This window comes from Chroicocephalus ridibundus, chromosome 5, assembly GCF_963924245.1.
Source record: "Chroicocephalus ridibundus chromosome 5, bChrRid1.1, whole genome shotgun sequence".
NCBI lineage: Eukaryota > Metazoa > Chordata > Aves > Charadriiformes > Laridae > Chroicocephalus > Chroicocephalus ridibundus.
The window spans coordinates 73,029,231-73,045,258 of NC_086288.1; the positions used below are offsets into that span (position 1 = coordinate 73,029,231).

Here is a 16,028-nt window from a genome sequence, read left to right on the forward strand (position 1 = left end):
CTTTTAGAAGAACCCTTTGTCTCTTACCCACACCTTGCACACCACCTTAGTCTGGGCTCTGTGATGAACGTGATCTACTTCTGCTACTAGCTGGCTTATTTAAAAAAAAAAAAAAAAGACAGTTCTCTAAAATGACACTCAAGTGATTTAATTGAGCCCACTCTTTCTTGAAATTCCCATTTCATTTGCTGGCAGTCTTCCAGCTTCTCTAATAAATGAGGCACAAACCCCCGCAAACCAGAGCCATCCCCACTGTACTGTCCCGCCTTTGTGCTTTTAACAGGCTTATCGCATCATATCATGGAAAACGCTATTTCGTTTCGCTCCCTGGAACACACACGTAAGTGCACTGGCACTTTTAACACTCTGTCTTTTGAATGTTTGATTTTTGGAATAGTAATATTCTTTACTTCACTGAGAATTCTGTTCCTAAGGGGCTTTTCTGGTTTTAGTGTTATAAAGCCTTAAGAACTGTCTGCGTGGGTCAGGAGCAGGTGTGACGGCAAGAACCACCACATCACCCTTTTATTACTTGAGCTAATGAAGGGACTAGTAGAAGGCTGGTACCTGGAGAAGTATACAAACACACTCCTTCTAGGAGCAAAAGAAAAAAAAATTGAGCCTGTGGAAAAATGGATTTGATTCCCAGTATGACAGGGAAATCGTGCGTATCAGTTCTAGATCTTTCTGCGGTTTGAGTAAATGTTAGAAAAGCAGAAGACTCTCCCAGTTGTCTGGTAACCTCCCCGTGCTGATCTTCACGCTCTTGGCCCATAGCGGGGAGGCAGGCACAGCATCTTCCCATTTAAATGAATGTCCACTTCGACAAAACATAAGCAAACTGCACTCCACGACCCCCAGTGTAATTCTTAGAGAAAGACTCGCTCATTAGCAACTTCCAAAATAATTGAGTTACTTAATTGTAACTTTATTTTTGGCACCATATTGTTTCTTACTCAGCAAGGCAGCATTACCTGACACTTACAGGTGAAAACTGGTGGCCTTTAAGTCCTGTAATAGTGTCAAATAATGAAAAGAGGATCTTTTTTAGGTTTCCATGATGCTTTATGGAAGCTAGTGCAGAAATGATTCCAGGGTTTGATCCTATGCAGTTTTAAATGACTGACCCTCTCGCGACTTCTCAGGGAGAGATTGTCCCACAGCCTCAAAGACCTCTTGCTGAGTGGAAAAATGCCTTTTCCTTTCCTTCTGCCTCAAGTTTTCCATTAACGAATTTTTATCCCGACTTGTACGCCCACTCAGCTAGTTTGAACTCTTCTCCTGTGTTTTTATGACCTTCCAGTGCTAGTAGACATTTACTGCAGCCCTCTTGTCTACTGGACAGATTACGTGTACTGAATCTTCCTGTATAAATGTACCCCTTCCAGTGCCTTAATCTCTTTTGATGGAATTTTTTTTTTTCTTCTTTGAATTCTTTCCCATCCTTCTCTGCTCTTTACTGTCCCTGGACGCAGCTTGGAAATTCATTTGTTGCGAGCATTCTGGACGCCTCAGGCAGTACAGGAAAATATAATAGGATGGTGCAGAGGGGAGGGCAAAGTGAGCAAGCCTCAAGTGTCTGGGATAGCGCTCAGTGGGAAAGAAGCATGGATGCAAAAGTTGCATGTTAGCAGCAGTAATAAGAACAGCACTTCTTCACCTCCGGTGCTATGGTAGTCATCCTATTAGACGCTGATACCTTTCCTTGCTAGTGAAATAAAATAGCTCTGGGTCGACAGATGAGAAATAGCTGAAAGTAGTTTTTCCGAAATGGTATAATGGGTGCAGTCAATGGCTGTATTGACAAGTTACGTTATAACATAGGCAAAGGAATTAGCATTTTGTCTTTATAAATTTAATGCATTCGTCTATTAAGGCAGTATCTTTATGTCATTCCTTATGATTGTAGGACCCTGCTTCCGGCACTTAGCAGAAGATCTGTGTATAACATTTAATTTTCGTATGTCTTAAGTGGAAATACCTATCTTTTATTATGTAGCCCAAGCCATGGATGTTGTTTTCATACCAACTTCCTCCTGTCGCAGACTACTGTGGATACGCATGAAGTCCTGCTCTTTTCCAGGTCTTGTACCAGGCTGCAGAGGTACCGTCTTGCATCGTTTCAGGCTCATTTTCCCAGACTGTCCGTGTGTGTTCATGACATTGCCTTCTGGCCTTTACAACGAAGGCCACTGATTATTTACAGCTTCATAAATTGCTAATTGTGGAGTGCATTACTTGAGGCATGACAGCAAAATGTTCCTTTTTCCATTTGTTGGAAAGCTGGCTGGACCCGTGCTGCACGGGGGATGCTGTGGAGGCAGTTGGCCATACCAGCACCCTGCCAGAACTGAAGGGGGGACCCAGTTTGTGCTCCTCTGCGGCAACCAAGGCTTAAAGCAAGAGGGCGTCCGAGCAAGAACCAGCGCCGCCGTGACGCCTGACAAGAAACACCGACATGGAAACTCGAATTCTGTTGTCCAGCTGCAGCATGGACACCCGCAGATGAACGTGCCGAGAAAACAAACATTCAGGAGCTTGAGGCTCTTCTGAAGAGTCAAAATTGACTCATGTTTTAGAAATATTTAGGAAAACGCTGATTTGAAAGTAACCTAAATGCACTTTAAACAAAATGCAGAGTAAATACTTGAAGTGCCTGAAGAGTCTGTCATGTATTAGTGTGCTTAAAAATACAAACAAAACCATAATTAGAGAAAAATAAATTAGCTCTAACCCTGCTTGTTCCAAGGGCTCAAACCTGTTGTTTACTTTTTAAATTGTACAGTTGTTTTATTTTTAGTATTGACTCGGGAAGAAAAAAAGATGGTGTAAGAGCCAAACAAATGACAGTCCCTTATCAGAAAGTCTCTCTCTAAAAGACTCTGGTGTGTGAGAACTAGTACCGCGACAGCAAGAGGTTTGCTTTTGCCAGGCTGTGTAGCACCATCCCTCCCTGCTCCCGGGGGAACACAGCGGGAAGCCATCGTGACCAGGACTCGGGGATGCTCAGGCGGAGAAAGAATACGAGGATGTTGGTAACCGAAAGGCAGCAGGCCTCCTTCCAGCTACTCTGTCAGACAAGCCTCACAAATCAAAATCCTCTTTCAGATGCCCAAATTATATTTCTGTTGGCCAAGACTTTAAAAACTTCTTGAAGTTGCTTGAATTAACAGCTGTCTTTGGCTTCATTTTTCACCTTAGTCAGTTGTTTGTATATCCTCCTGGCCTTCTCTTTGGCTTCATTTCACTACTGCGTGTGCTTTAACTTTCTCCAATTACTTTCCCACTTGCATTTTTTAAAGCAAACCTGTGACTCCACAACTCATCACGCTCTCGTTCTCCCCACAGAAAATAGGAAAGCGGTGAATTATTTTCCAGCATTGCATACAGCTGCCTATCTGGTAGGAGTTTGCTTCGCTCCCTGTTAAATTCAAGAATACCTTTCCACAGGACAGCAGCAAAAACAGAGGTTTGTTCTTACTTTTAAGAGAATTTCTGTATTTCTGTCCAGCTGTCTGCCATCATGAAGGCCTGTCTTCCAAAAATTTTGAAATTGCTTTGGTACCTGCCTTTAAAAATGCTAAAAATACCGGCCTGGGAGAGGGCAGGGGCGGCTACACAGTTGGTAGTAGTATGTGAAGAACTGGTGGTAAGAAAAAAGCTTCCACAGGTGTGGAAGGAAGAATGCAGAAGAAAAGAAAAACCATTATGCTTCTCCAATTTTAAACATTTAATAGTGCACTTATTGAGTATATTCTGTACAGACATCTATAGCAAGTTAAACATTTTCCTTTCTCTCATGTAGATCATAGTCATGTAAAGCACATTTACAATAGAAAACATACTTGAGGTACAAAAACCCAAAAAGAATATCTGAGGTATAAATACAGGTATATTTTAAATAATCTTTATCATGCTTTATCTATGTTCGACAGTACACTGTGGGCAAGTATACATGTTTACAATAGAATGGTATGTACAACATACAATTTTACAAATTCAAAAGTGTTTGATGTAGAATATACAAGGTTTTCCTACTCATGAGGAACATTGTTACTGGAAGTACTACATTATTTGCCATAATAAAAAAAATCTTCATCAAAAAGCTTAAAATAATACTGACAATGGTAACAAAGTCTCAGTCAAAATTCCATCTTGCAACTCATTCATACCCTAGCCACAAAATACATTTATCACTTAATACTGCACCTCGAAAGCAAATCTTTACCTTTACAGTAAAACCTACAGAAAGACACCTTTCCAGAGGACCTCAAGACTTCCTACAGTTCATACACGTTGATTCTCAAGGAGGGGAAAACGTCCCATAGGGTTTAAAATCCAACAAAACCCAAGACGAAACCTCACCCTCCTCTCTGCCCCCAAATATCACCCCTCCAAATTGCTCACATCCAGGTTCTGTTCATGTGAACATGCAGCTTTCGGGAAAACTGGCAAAGGAGGGAGAGAAAGGGAGAGAGCTCGTGCGACTCCTCCAAGCCACCTCACCCAACCTGCTGCTGCAAGAGTCCTGCCACCTCCCGGCACCGCAACTCCAGTGTTGACTTTTTCCTCTTGAGCCGTTAGAATACAGTAAAATATATAAAAAAGCTCAGTAAAACACTTGTAGTTAACACAGGTAGGAGTAAAAGCAACATATATTTTTTGGCAAATTAACAATTGACATTACTGGCTCTCTTCACCGTTGCATAAACACTTCATTTCTAAGTTGCTATGTTGCTCAAAAATATATTTACTTAAAATTGCTATAGAATTGTTAATCACTCCTAAAAGATCACCTGGCTAAGGAGCGAACAGTAATTGGAGCAAGCCTCTTGTAACATCTGCTTAGGGTTTTTAACAAGCTTAGAGCTGAGGAAAATGCAGAACTGGCACACGGGAAGGATGGCTACTCCTGGTCCACAGGGGAGTCCCATTCTAGGTTGAACTGTATCCAGCATACTAAAATCCATTCTGGTTGCCTATCAGTGTACCAGACACATTTCAAGTTCGACTTCTGCTATCCTTTCAACCATTAACACACTCATTCACACTTTAATCTCTGTGCAAACCTTTCTCTGCTTATCTCAGTGAGAACACATTGAAGAGTACCAACTATTCCAGTGGATACACCAGTTCCTCAATGCACTACAAATAAAATGACATGGGTATGTACATAAAGCTAAGTATTTCACATGGGAATGATGAGCCTTCACCATATTTCATAATATATTTTGCATTTAAAGAATTTTGCTTCTCAGAAGCAATTCAAACCATCTAATAGTACAATACTACTTTTTTTTTTTTTTTTTTTTTTTGCACAGTCCTCCAATGTATTCCAGTCGAGGCCTACACTATAGACCTTACACAGACAGGAAGCAGCTTTAAAGTGTATGGTATGGCCACAGTCCTATAGTAATGCTCGCGGTCAAGTTCTCATGCTGTCATCCCTTCACGACATGACTTGCAGATGGTACACTGGTCCAGTCTGCAGCGCACGAGCCTCAGTTTTGGATAATGTCTACGTTGCTGAGGTCTGGAGCGCATGGCTGTTCCTCTTCAGTAGTCACCTGGATTTTACTTCTTTGCTCTCAAGACTCTGGTGACTGAAAGAGTCTCGTATCTTAACGACTTCCGATGCACACAAGTGTCCAAAAGACTTGGTGTACCAGTCTGGCATGTGGCCCCTGATGCATGGAGAAAAAAGTAATGATGAAGTAGGTACCGGTAACTTCGTGTACGTTTTCTTAGAATCAAATACATATCTAGCTGGTCAAACGTGCGAGTAGGAAATCTCCTTATTACCACTTATTGCTCAGCTCAGCATTACTAATACACAGACTTGCTCAAAACCTAGTTTGCTGCAGTGAGGAAAAGTTATGAGAATTTTTGTGAGAACTTGGTCCTCTTTACTAACTTAATATTAAAATTAACATGTCCTTGCATCCAAATACATCTGTCAGAGGAAGGGGCGGGATTATATACCAATAGCTATGGTGGAGCCCGTACTGGAGGCTTCCAATGCAACAAACCACACCTGCCGGTAGGTGTGCACTGTGGACAATTTTCATTGACATCTCAGAGACCCGTGTGCAAGCCTTTGAGAAGTACGTACAACTGGCCCAGCTAAAGCCTGTTGAACTGTCTAAATTTTGTGCTGACTACATGGAAACTATACAAGAAAAGTTACCACCCCAAGAGGACAAAGTGGAAATTCATACCTTAAATCAATTCTGCACATGTAGGTAAGTTTGGATTTTCCTGACCCGCAGGGCTCAATCAGATACCTAGACAGGAGCACATTGACTCTAACGCCTGCCACTGGAGCACGGTCATGGTCCACGGAGGTTGCTAAAAGCACGCAAGCTCCTTTAGGGAAGTTTGTCCTCCATGTTCTAAGAACAAAGAAGAAAAAAAAAATAGTCTTATCTTTGACAAAAAGTAATTCAAACATCTAATAAGACTTCAAGTAATACACAAGGAGATATTTACCTATATAACTTACATTCTATAGAAATTGTAGGCAAGGTTGCCATATGTGTAGGATATAAACACCATCGCGTATAGAAGTCTTACCTTAAGACTACGAAGTCCCTGGCCGGGTGAGGTGCCATGCTGTTCTGGACATACTGGTATATATCTGTCTGGCTATCCAAAGGTTCGATTACTTTTGAATCTATAAGATCTTCATCCCAAAGATGCTGCTCTTTAAGTAAACGATTTAGAACGTCCTCTGGCGTAGCTGGGATTTCAATGGTAGTTTTCCATAACCGGAGTGGGGGACCTTCGCACACCTGGGGAAAACCAGCACAGAGTCCTCAGTTTTACTCCTCACACTTTCTTTTCCTTTTCCTTTCCGTTTTAGTGTTGCTAAATACAGCAAATGAAATACATACACGTATATATGTATATATTGTACTAAGCTTGTAGCTCAGGTTAGGGTTGTTTTCCTAACAGCTAAAGGCATCTGCGTGCTGACTTCCAAGTTACTTTTAAGCTACAGTTATCTCCTCCAGTATGGGCCACTGTTAAATTGTGATGCCACAGAAAAATATCCTAGTTTTCCAAGTTTATTTTTAAAATATTTTAAAATCTCGTTGAAACACTTCTCCCCGTGCTAGCTCCGAGCCGTGCAAGATTGGAGCCGAGAAACTCCTTTCCTACTGCCTGCATAGTGACAGTGCTTGGAGGCTTCACTCAGCCTGTCAAGGCTTTGCACACCTAAGTGAAGGCGTGTAAATGCAGCACGGCGAACATTCCTGGGCTGGATAAACAGAAGAACACAAATCAGTGCATGTAAGCTGACTGCTGCTGAAAGACATGTTGCTTTTAGACGTGTGCAACCATGTCAAAAGACTAAGGTGGTTTTTTTTCTTAAATCTGCAAAGTAAAGTTGTGCACTGAACCTTCTGTAATATCCCATGTCAAAAACCTGCTTATATTAGAGAAGACAAGCTAAAAACCAGAGCCGTGGTGTGAGTGACGGGGTACATACCTTCTTGTAGGCCAGGTCTGCTTGCTCCGTGGTGGAGCAGCTGACCCAGCCTTTAAACTTCTCCTTCATCTCTTTGAGCAGGTCGTCCACGCAGTCCTGGAGGTAGCAGTGGTAGTCGGAGGGCTCGGTGGTGCTGCTGCCGCCCCGGAGCTCTTCCAGGCTGAGGGGACGCAGGTCCTGCTCCGTGTACGAGTTCCGGCCCCTGCTCATTTCTTCGGGTATCTGAGGGGCGACAAAAAGGTGAAATCGTCCTCTTGCAGCTCTCCCCCCGCCAAATCAGAGAGTATTAGTCTAGCAGCTTGACAGCCACAGAAAGATGGGTACAGTAGTTTTGTAATGTTTCAGGTCTTATGAAACACTTATGTTTCAGGTCAAGCACTCCATGTGAAGAAATGCCAAAATTAAGTTCGTAACTTTCATTTAACTCAAGTTAGTCTCTCATTTATGGGGTGTCTTATTTTTTCCGTGAAGCATCCCTCTTTGCTACACAAGTCAATACAGCACAGTTTATCCCGCAGACTGAACGAAGGAGGGGTCAGTTGTCAGCCGCAAGAACAGAGACAGGCATCTCTTCAGCTGTGGGCTCTGAAAAGATTCGATGACAGTGAGGAAAACCAGGACTCAAGACTTGCCTGGTTCTCCATCCCGGGCCCTAGAGGGAGTGTGCTTTAGTTCCTACAGACCCTTCAACCTACGGTCTGACGCTGTCATGTTCCAGGATGCTTTTGTGGCCTAGTCTTGCTAACTCTTGGGTATTTAAGTATAAAACAAGCACTGAAATTCCTGGAAATAGCTTCTTGCTTTGTAATTAGAGATGAAGTTCACTGATACTCATGGCTGTGCCGTAAAAGCTTGAAAACGTATTTCACATGCAGCTTGGATGTAACAAAAATGTCCCAAACCCCACAACTGCCTCACGGCTTTTGAGCGCCAGTGCCAATAAAGCAACTCTCTTTTCTTCTGGCACCACTTCTAATTCACATATTCACCCAGATCAGGATGCAAAGTGTTTTAAAAAGCTATTTATCATGTATTAAACTTCACTCTGAAATAAAGAAACATTCCTAGCTTTCCATTATACAGCACATCTAAGACATGTTGGCCAATATTCAGCCCATCAGTTTTGCAAGCAGGTGTTTTACCTGGAAGAGCTTCTTGCATTCAGCGATCATATGAGCTAGTCCTTGGGTTGCAGCCAGATTTTCATTTAGGTCTTTCTGATCGGGTTTTCCCAGGCTTGGTTTTCTTTGCATCACCCTTCAGCGGGAAAAGAGCACACACGCACACAAATCCAGTTATTTAATGCAGAGGAAGAGAGATGCTCGGTAAGAAAACAGTAGGATTCCCAAATCTGCTGGTGATTTAGAGCAGTGCTGCCTGGGACCAAATCTTGGCATGGTGTTACCAACTTTTCTCGCTACTCTCTGTAAACTTTTTCTTTGGAATCCCCCCCTGTTTCTTCCTTCTTATGAACTTGCTTATATTTTAAACAAGTCTCTAACAAAAGGTAGGATCCCATAACTGTTCTACACCAGGTGCCCTTGGAGGTGTCCGAGGTGATCACAACTGGTAGGGTCAAAGCTAGACATGCCCATTGCACATCACCGTTAGCTGTGGTACGGGACCAGCAGCAATGAGCCCAGCTCCCCAGACACCTACCTTGGGGAAGAATTCTCTCTTTTTAGAGTGTTTAAGTGGAAGAGGGAAGGTGCTAAGCAGACGGCCAGGTTTGTTGGTGTCATCTGGTTCTCCTTCACTGCAGCTGTGACATCACTCAGGAAATAGAGAAGAATCTGGAGGACCTCCCTGTTCTCATCGGGTAAAAGCATAATGGCAGCCTTGATAGCCTGGAGACGCTGATCCTTTGGCACATCTGCATAATATTAGTAATTCTCTCATCAGCCCATTGATTTTCCACACACACAGCATGAATACATCCCAAAGCAAACTCTGGCTTCAAATATTTGACTCGAGTTTGAAGTGATTTCCTTCAGGATGCATACCATTCGTAGGAAACATGAAGGAACTTTTTTTTAACCCACTAGTTTAACTACCCTCAGCTATTTCCTGCCTCCCAAGAAATGCAAGCAAGAAGAAGTTGTGCCTAGGCCAGAGTTAATTTTAGATTTAATTTCAACAGCTACATGCTCCCGCAGATGCGCTAAAATGACAGAAGCCTGGAGTCGGGCAGTGAACAAGCAAACAGTCCAGCCAATTTAGAAATTCTTTGGCTTTCAAAGAAATTCAAAACATGAACGCATTTTAGAATAGGTGAATTAATTAAATAAATTGGCTGGCAAACCTTTTTGATGATGTCATAAAATATCCAGAAAGCGCTTTACCAAACACAGAGGGTTGCTTTATTGAGCAGATCATTCAAAGTCATGCGGTGGAAAAAGAAAGTCAACGCTGTGAAGCCCCATACCATTAAACAGCTCCTTGGTTACTAACAACAAACAGCCATTGGAAAAATTTGACGTGTGTGTCTTTACATAAGGCCCTCTCCTCCAAACTTGAAGGGAACGAAAAATGAAATAACCCAGACCAGATCTGCTTCTTATAAAGGGATTTCCAACGAGCCATCTCTCAAGACAACATCAGAGTCAGAGTCCTGGAGCACTTATATCATCATTAGCACCACACCACCCTCGCTGCGTGCCTCATAACACACGTGGTGCTAACCAGATATTTAACTGGTATTTGCTTTGGGCTTCAGCAACTTCGTAAGGCTAGCAGGTGAGTTTGGAAAGCAATTTTAAGCAAAAATCCACTGTTTTTCACACTCTCAAAGCACATTTAAGCCACGTGCGGACAATTCCAGTGCGCAGCCTGGTGCGTAACACCAAAGCAAAGGGAAATTTTGTCCTTTGCAGGGAAGCAAAATACACAGCTGCTTTAAGGCTCTTTGCTTTACACAGAGATAATACTTCCCAACCATGTCTGGGGATTCCTCAGACCTACCGCCTGTGAAAGGAAAGGAACAGATACTTCTGCAATGCTCTGTCAAACTTCTTCTGGCACTAAACCCACAAAGAGTTGCTGTTTAATATGCACAGAAGTTGACAATCTGATTAACGTTCTCCATAAACCTTCTTGGGAACCCAAACAGACACACAAAAAATGCGTGCACCGAAATAACGGTATGTGTGTTTATATTTTAAACTGTCACCTCCACCTACGGAACTCTGAAGGAAGTTCCTGTAACCTTTTTGTAACCAACATCATAAGGAAAGCACAAAATACAGCAAGGGCTCAAAGGTGGCGTTTTTGCAGTAAGTTCCGTTGTAGCCGTGCTACCATGGGAAGAATACATGGGGAGAAAGCTGGGGTGGTGTTAGGGAGAGAAACCACAGGATCAGCAAGGTGCCCAGAGCGCATCCATCAGTTTGGACCCCCAGGAATATTTCAAAAACCTTTAGAGTTCTGGTCAGCAAACATTGATTCAACTTTGGCCACTGAGAGCATTTCCAATGAAACAACGTTGAAGAAAACTTTTAGAAGACAGTGTGTTGTTTGGAAAGATCCAGCACAAAATTACCATTTACAGAGAACTCAATTTATATAGCTCACAAAACGTCTCCCTTGCTGGAGCTGAACCTGCCATCTCAGAAAGATTAATTATTTCTTTACACGTGCATTGATAAACTCTATTTTTGATGTGATTTATTCTAAGTACTTTCTGCTTATGGTACCTACCAGTAAACTAGCTACAAGTCAGTAACAGAAAAGCTTTCAACTTAAACATTGTTTTCAAAAGTTGTGGTGAAGGATAGAAGAATATGAATTATAAGAAAACAGAAATATTTTGGCAGCCTTGCTCTTCCAAAAAAATCTCAGTAATTCAGTGGATTTCAATCCCCTCGAAAGCCCCAAACTCTGTTTGTGTAGTGTTTGCACGGCTCCTCTACCCAGCCACACCAGACGTGGCTTATTTTCAAACCGTAATATCTAGTATGCTGAGAGAAAAGAGGAGACCTTATAGCAAGTGATGGAAGATTTATATTTGTTCCCATACTACAGGGAAAGGTGAAATGAAAAGAACCTGTACTATAAATTGTTAGACAACTGGAATACCAAAAATCAGTTCCTTAGGAGGCAGCCTGAACTGTAAGGGCTGCTGAAGAAAGGCAAAGACCAACCCATGCCACACGTGTAGTGCCCAGAGGAGGAGCATTAGAAAGTTCCACCCTTGTTACACAAACGACCATTTGCCGCCTAGCTGTAGATATCTCAGTACTTACATTGGTATATCTGTAAGAAGGTCTCGGAGAGTTTGTTGGTCATGAGAGGCTCAGGGAGATCGCGGAAGAATTGCTTTAACATGTCTGCTACATCGTAAGCGGACTGGCCTTCGTAGTTGACGCTGTCTGCTGAACTCTCGTTCATTTGACGCAAAGCCTGAATTCTTGATTTGACTCCAGATTTCCTAAACAGTCCAACCTAAATACATATGGAAAAGTAAATACGTTTAACAATGAGTCCAGAAAATTTGAAATGTAACTATGCTCTTTAGCTTCTCGTGTATGGGTTCTAATTTCATGGAAAGCTTTCCATGCATTAATTATATATTTTGTCCTGTTTCGAGTCTACTTTTTCAGTCTGGCCCAGGAACGAGAAAAACTAGTGGAAGGCTGAGTTTTGGGTGCTGCAGGCGTGTGGGAGGAGAGTACAGCAAACCCCACCTGATCCAGGCAGTGGTTGCGGAGGTAGCGCATGGCTTGCTGAATGCTCTGCGGAAGAGGCTGCCCCGTGCGCTGGACGTTGACTTGCAGCGGTACTCCAAACACGTTTCGGTCTTTATAGTCTGGCACCTTTATCCTCTTCATAAACTTTGGTACAGCCCTATTTAAGGCAAAAGGAATGAAAAAAATTAAATTAAACCTCTGTTGACCATTTATCTTATGTATTTGCAAGTAATTCAGAAAGTCAGTGAAAATAAGTGAAGCATTTTAGTAATATGAAAAGTAGTGACAGTATAAATTACCTAATCCCTTCAGGGCTGGGAAGGAGGAGAGGACAGAAAACAGAGTTTCTCTAAGAGAAAGGCTTGACATTCGGGGCAGTATGCTGCCTGCAAGTAGTAATGTGGTGCTACTCCATCAATATTAGTAGGACAAAAGCTACAGGGTAAAACTGCAGGGGCCAGATTGAATTGCAAAAGAGTCAAAATAAATCCTGCGGTCAGTGACCCCTTATAACACTGCTTCTTTAGGTTTTGGAAAAGATGGGCATTTGAACAATGAGCTTTTGTATGTCAACTACTTGTTCTGCAAAGTCTTCAAACTGGGTCCACCACCCACCAGTGTGCATAACAGCAGGAAACTGATGTAATACATTTGAGTTTGTCAGCTAAAAACTTCAGCTCTATAAACAAACCCTTTGAGGGACCCCCCTCCTTGTCAGCCAGTGACTGTTGTTGCCCCCACCTCCTACTCCAGTTTGAATGAGAGGCCTTTCCATCTGCTTATGACTCCAAGGAAAAAGTTACTAAATACAAAAGAATGATTTACCCCCAGGTCCCCAAGAGTATTGGTTTCATGAAGGGGGAAAAAAAAAAAAAGCCATTAAAATGTGAAAATATTGAGATCATTTTCCTAAACAAGGAGAAAAGCTCATGTCCAGTGCAGCAACTAATAGGACACAGTAGCACTGGGAAACAGGGAGACCTATTTAACATTTCAATATACAGTGCAGCTATACAAACAGTGCAGTAGATTTACAGCTGACTAATCCGTTACAGAGTAAAACAGAACCAATTTGTATTGCCATACAGTTAAGTTTAGGACATTATTGATATATGTATGAATAATACTCGCTTTGTCAAAAAACATGCCAATGGAATGTGAAAAAACACATTGCGATCTCCACCGAGAATCTGAAGCATGCAGGGATAACTGGTCAATACTTATTTCTGTCTTTCAGAACAAACAACTTCTGTATTTAGAAAGGCTGACATAATAACAGCCTTTGAACAGGAGGTACTTTGATGCTGAAGCTAAATACTCTCCATGACTCCTGGGGAAGGGAGGAGGCTGGCCTGTGGTAGGGAGAAGAAAAATTTTACTGCGTCTTTTGCATCCTGAAGGTTACACAGGCCGCACTGCAGATACAATAATAAAAGAGCTTTCTATTTCATTCTTCCGACAAAAACCATTCAACTGGGTTACAAACACCTGGCCACAGCAGAAATTGCTGCCTACAAAAATCTCCCGCGGCCCTCTCCATCTTTCCTTTTTATCCCCCTCGTCTTTTTTTGCAAGTTAACTGGATTTACAGTGGTGGATTTATTGTGCTTTAAGGAGGTTTTGGCTAATGAGACACTAGAACTAAAAGGAATTTACATTACTTAATGACATCATTATATAGAGAAACTAAATAAATATTTAAGAATAACTGCAGAAAAGCAAGCCTCTTAAGATCTACTGAGGTTTGCACCCCTGCTCACTAACTGCCTCGATAAACAACCAGTCCTTCTTTAGCTACGGATAGCGGACACCTTCCTGCGCAGAAAGCTCGCCCGTACTTCATTGCTTTTATTTCCTCACATGCCCCCTATAAACACGCTTCTCAAGCCTAATAAGATTACGCTTACGTAAAGGGTTAGTGATTTTCAGCCCTGTCTTAGGAAACCACAAATCACTGTCAGCACAGGCCAGAGGAAGAAATGCAAATATGGAAAAAGAGGGACGGAGAGATTCATTGCATCTTTCCGAAAGTCGCTTAGGACGAGCGCAACTGTCGTGCTCGTACAGCTGGCCGGTCTACACGTGGCACGGTGCCCTTACCAGCTGAAACCGTGCTTGTTGGAAGGCGTGTACTTCTCCAGGAGAGCGGTCAGCTTCAGGAGGGAGTACTTCTGCAGCAGGTTCATCTGGGCCACCGACTGGCAGTTGATCTGCAGCGACGCCGAGCTGAGGCTGGGCCGGTGGGAGCTCTGGAAGCTGTGCCACCTCAGCCTGTGCCTGTGGAGAAAACAGGGGACAGAGCACGGACCCGTCACTGAAACATCTCTGCAAGACACACGCAGGAATTACCAAAAAAAACCTACTGCTGAGCGCCCTGCCCTTGGCAGCCACTGTCTTTGGAGATTTCACACGCAGCACGTAGAGGTGCTTCAGATGGGAATGTGCATGCTGGGCTGACCCACAGCTCAGTGTTAGCTACATGGTTTCGCCCTATCAGATATCCTCCACCACCCTTTTCCATAGGATCACAGAATGGTTTGCGTTGGAAGGGACCTTAAAGATCACCTACTGCCAACCCCCTGCCCTGGGCAGGGACACCTCCCACCAGACCAGGCTGCTCAAAGCCCCATCCAGCCTGGCCTTGAACACCTCCAGGGATGGGGCAGCCACAACTTCCCCGGGCAACCTGTTCCAGTGCCTCACCACCCTCACAGTAAAGAATTTCTTCCTAATATCTCATCTAAATCTCCCCTTTTTCAGTTTAAAACTGTTACCCCTCATCCTATCACTCCACTCCCTGATCAAGAGTCCCTCCCCAGCTTTCCTTTAGGCCCCCTTCAGGTACTGGAAGGCCGCTATAAGGTCTCCTTGAAGCCTTCTCGTCTCCAGGCTGAACAACCCCAACTCCCTCAGCCTGTCCTCACAGCAGAGGTGCTCCAGCCCTCTGATCATCTTTGTGGCCCTCCGCTGGACCCGCTCCAACAGGTCCATGTCCTTCTTGTGCCCTTTCAGTATTAAGGCAGTGCGAGTCAAAAAAACCTCCATTTAGAAAAAAGGGCCCAAATTTTTAAGACACGTCAAACGGGAACTAAGCATGTCTAAAAGTCCCACTAAGTTTCTACAATCAGCTGTAGGCGACTAAATGACAGCAGAAACCAGGCCCTAAATGATCTGCACTGCTTTTAAAGGAAAACTGGAAACAAAGCTAGAAGGAATTCAACTCCTTGCTCTACTCACACTACAAAAATACAGTCATCCATCCCATGGTAAAACTCCCAACAGAAACTGGGAGGCCACTGGAGCTCCCCCACTGCCCCACTGTGCTACAGTGATCAAGGGAAAGTAAACAAACCCCATTTTCCTCACAGATTTAATGCCCTAGCACACTCTTAAGAAACAGCCTGCTACTGAGAAGTGCAATTTTTTTGAAACGGTCTAAAAGTCAAGGCTTTTACTACACACTGACACAAACCAGACCATACTTACACTACTTCTCCTAGCCAACTTAAAAAGTGAATAATCCTACTTGAGGTCCCTCTCCCTCCCACACGCCAGTTCAGTTTGAAGAATCACCATCCCCCAAAACTGCCTTAACATGGCTCCTGACGCTGACTTGCTGAGAGGGCTGTTTTTCAATGACAACTGAGGCTGAACATACAAACATACAGCTACCAAGTGTGGGAATCGCTTGTCTAGAAGTCATGCACACATAATTTCTTCTCCTATAATTGTTTTGGGAGGTGATGGGAACAGCACGTGCGTGCTTGAACGGCCACAACTTCTGTTGCACCTTAACTGAGTGTGGTGCAGCTACTATCATAGAATGGTTTGGGCTGGAAGGGACCTTAAAC

At 43.2% G+C, this 16,028-nt stretch overlaps 2 protein-coding genes across 12 annotated transcripts in view; one reads left to right on the forward strand and one right to left on the reverse strand.

Moving 5' to 3' along the window:
* TRMT9B (tRNA methyltransferase 9B (putative)) overlaps window positions 1-2,714 on the forward strand; it is a 145,716-nt gene extending 143,002 nt beyond the window's left edge. For 5 of the 8 annotated variants that reach the window (XM_063337052.1, XM_063337054.1, XM_063337053.1 and 2 more), the window contains one exon: window positions 2,000-2,714. The gene's annotated coding sequence lies outside the window, so the exon portion shown is untranslated. The remainder of the gene's footprint in view (window positions 1-1,999) is intronic. The other 3 variants (XM_063337044.1, XM_063337050.1, XM_063337043.1) reach the window with 3 other exon arrangements.
* A 1,015-nt stretch (window positions 2,715-3,729) lies between these two features.
* DLC1 (DLC1 Rho GTPase activating protein) overlaps window positions 3,730-16,028 on the reverse strand; it is a 275,274-nt gene continuing 262,975 nt past the window's right edge. For 2 of the 4 annotated variants that reach the window (XM_063337039.1, XM_063337038.1), the window contains exons 10-18: window positions 14,278-14,454; window positions 12,175-12,334; window positions 11,734-11,932; window positions 9,152-9,365; window positions 8,635-8,749; window positions 7,493-7,714; window positions 6,574-6,791; window positions 6,219-6,392; window positions 3,730-5,684 (exon numbers count right to left, since the gene is read on the reverse strand). In XM_063337039.1, the coding sequence (XP_063193109.1) occupies window positions 5,564-5,684; window positions 6,219-6,392; window positions 6,574-6,791; window positions 7,493-7,714; window positions 8,635-8,749; window positions 9,152-9,365; window positions 11,734-11,932; window positions 12,175-12,334; window positions 14,278-14,454 (1,600 nt within the window). In that variant the 3' untranslated portion in view covers window positions 3,730-5,563. The remainder of the gene's footprint in view (window positions 5,685-6,218; window positions 6,393-6,573; window positions 6,792-7,492; window positions 7,715-8,634; window positions 8,750-9,151; window positions 9,366-11,733; window positions 11,933-12,174; window positions 12,335-14,277; window positions 14,455-16,028) is intronic. The other 2 variants (XM_063337040.1, XM_063337041.1) reach the window with 1 other exon arrangement.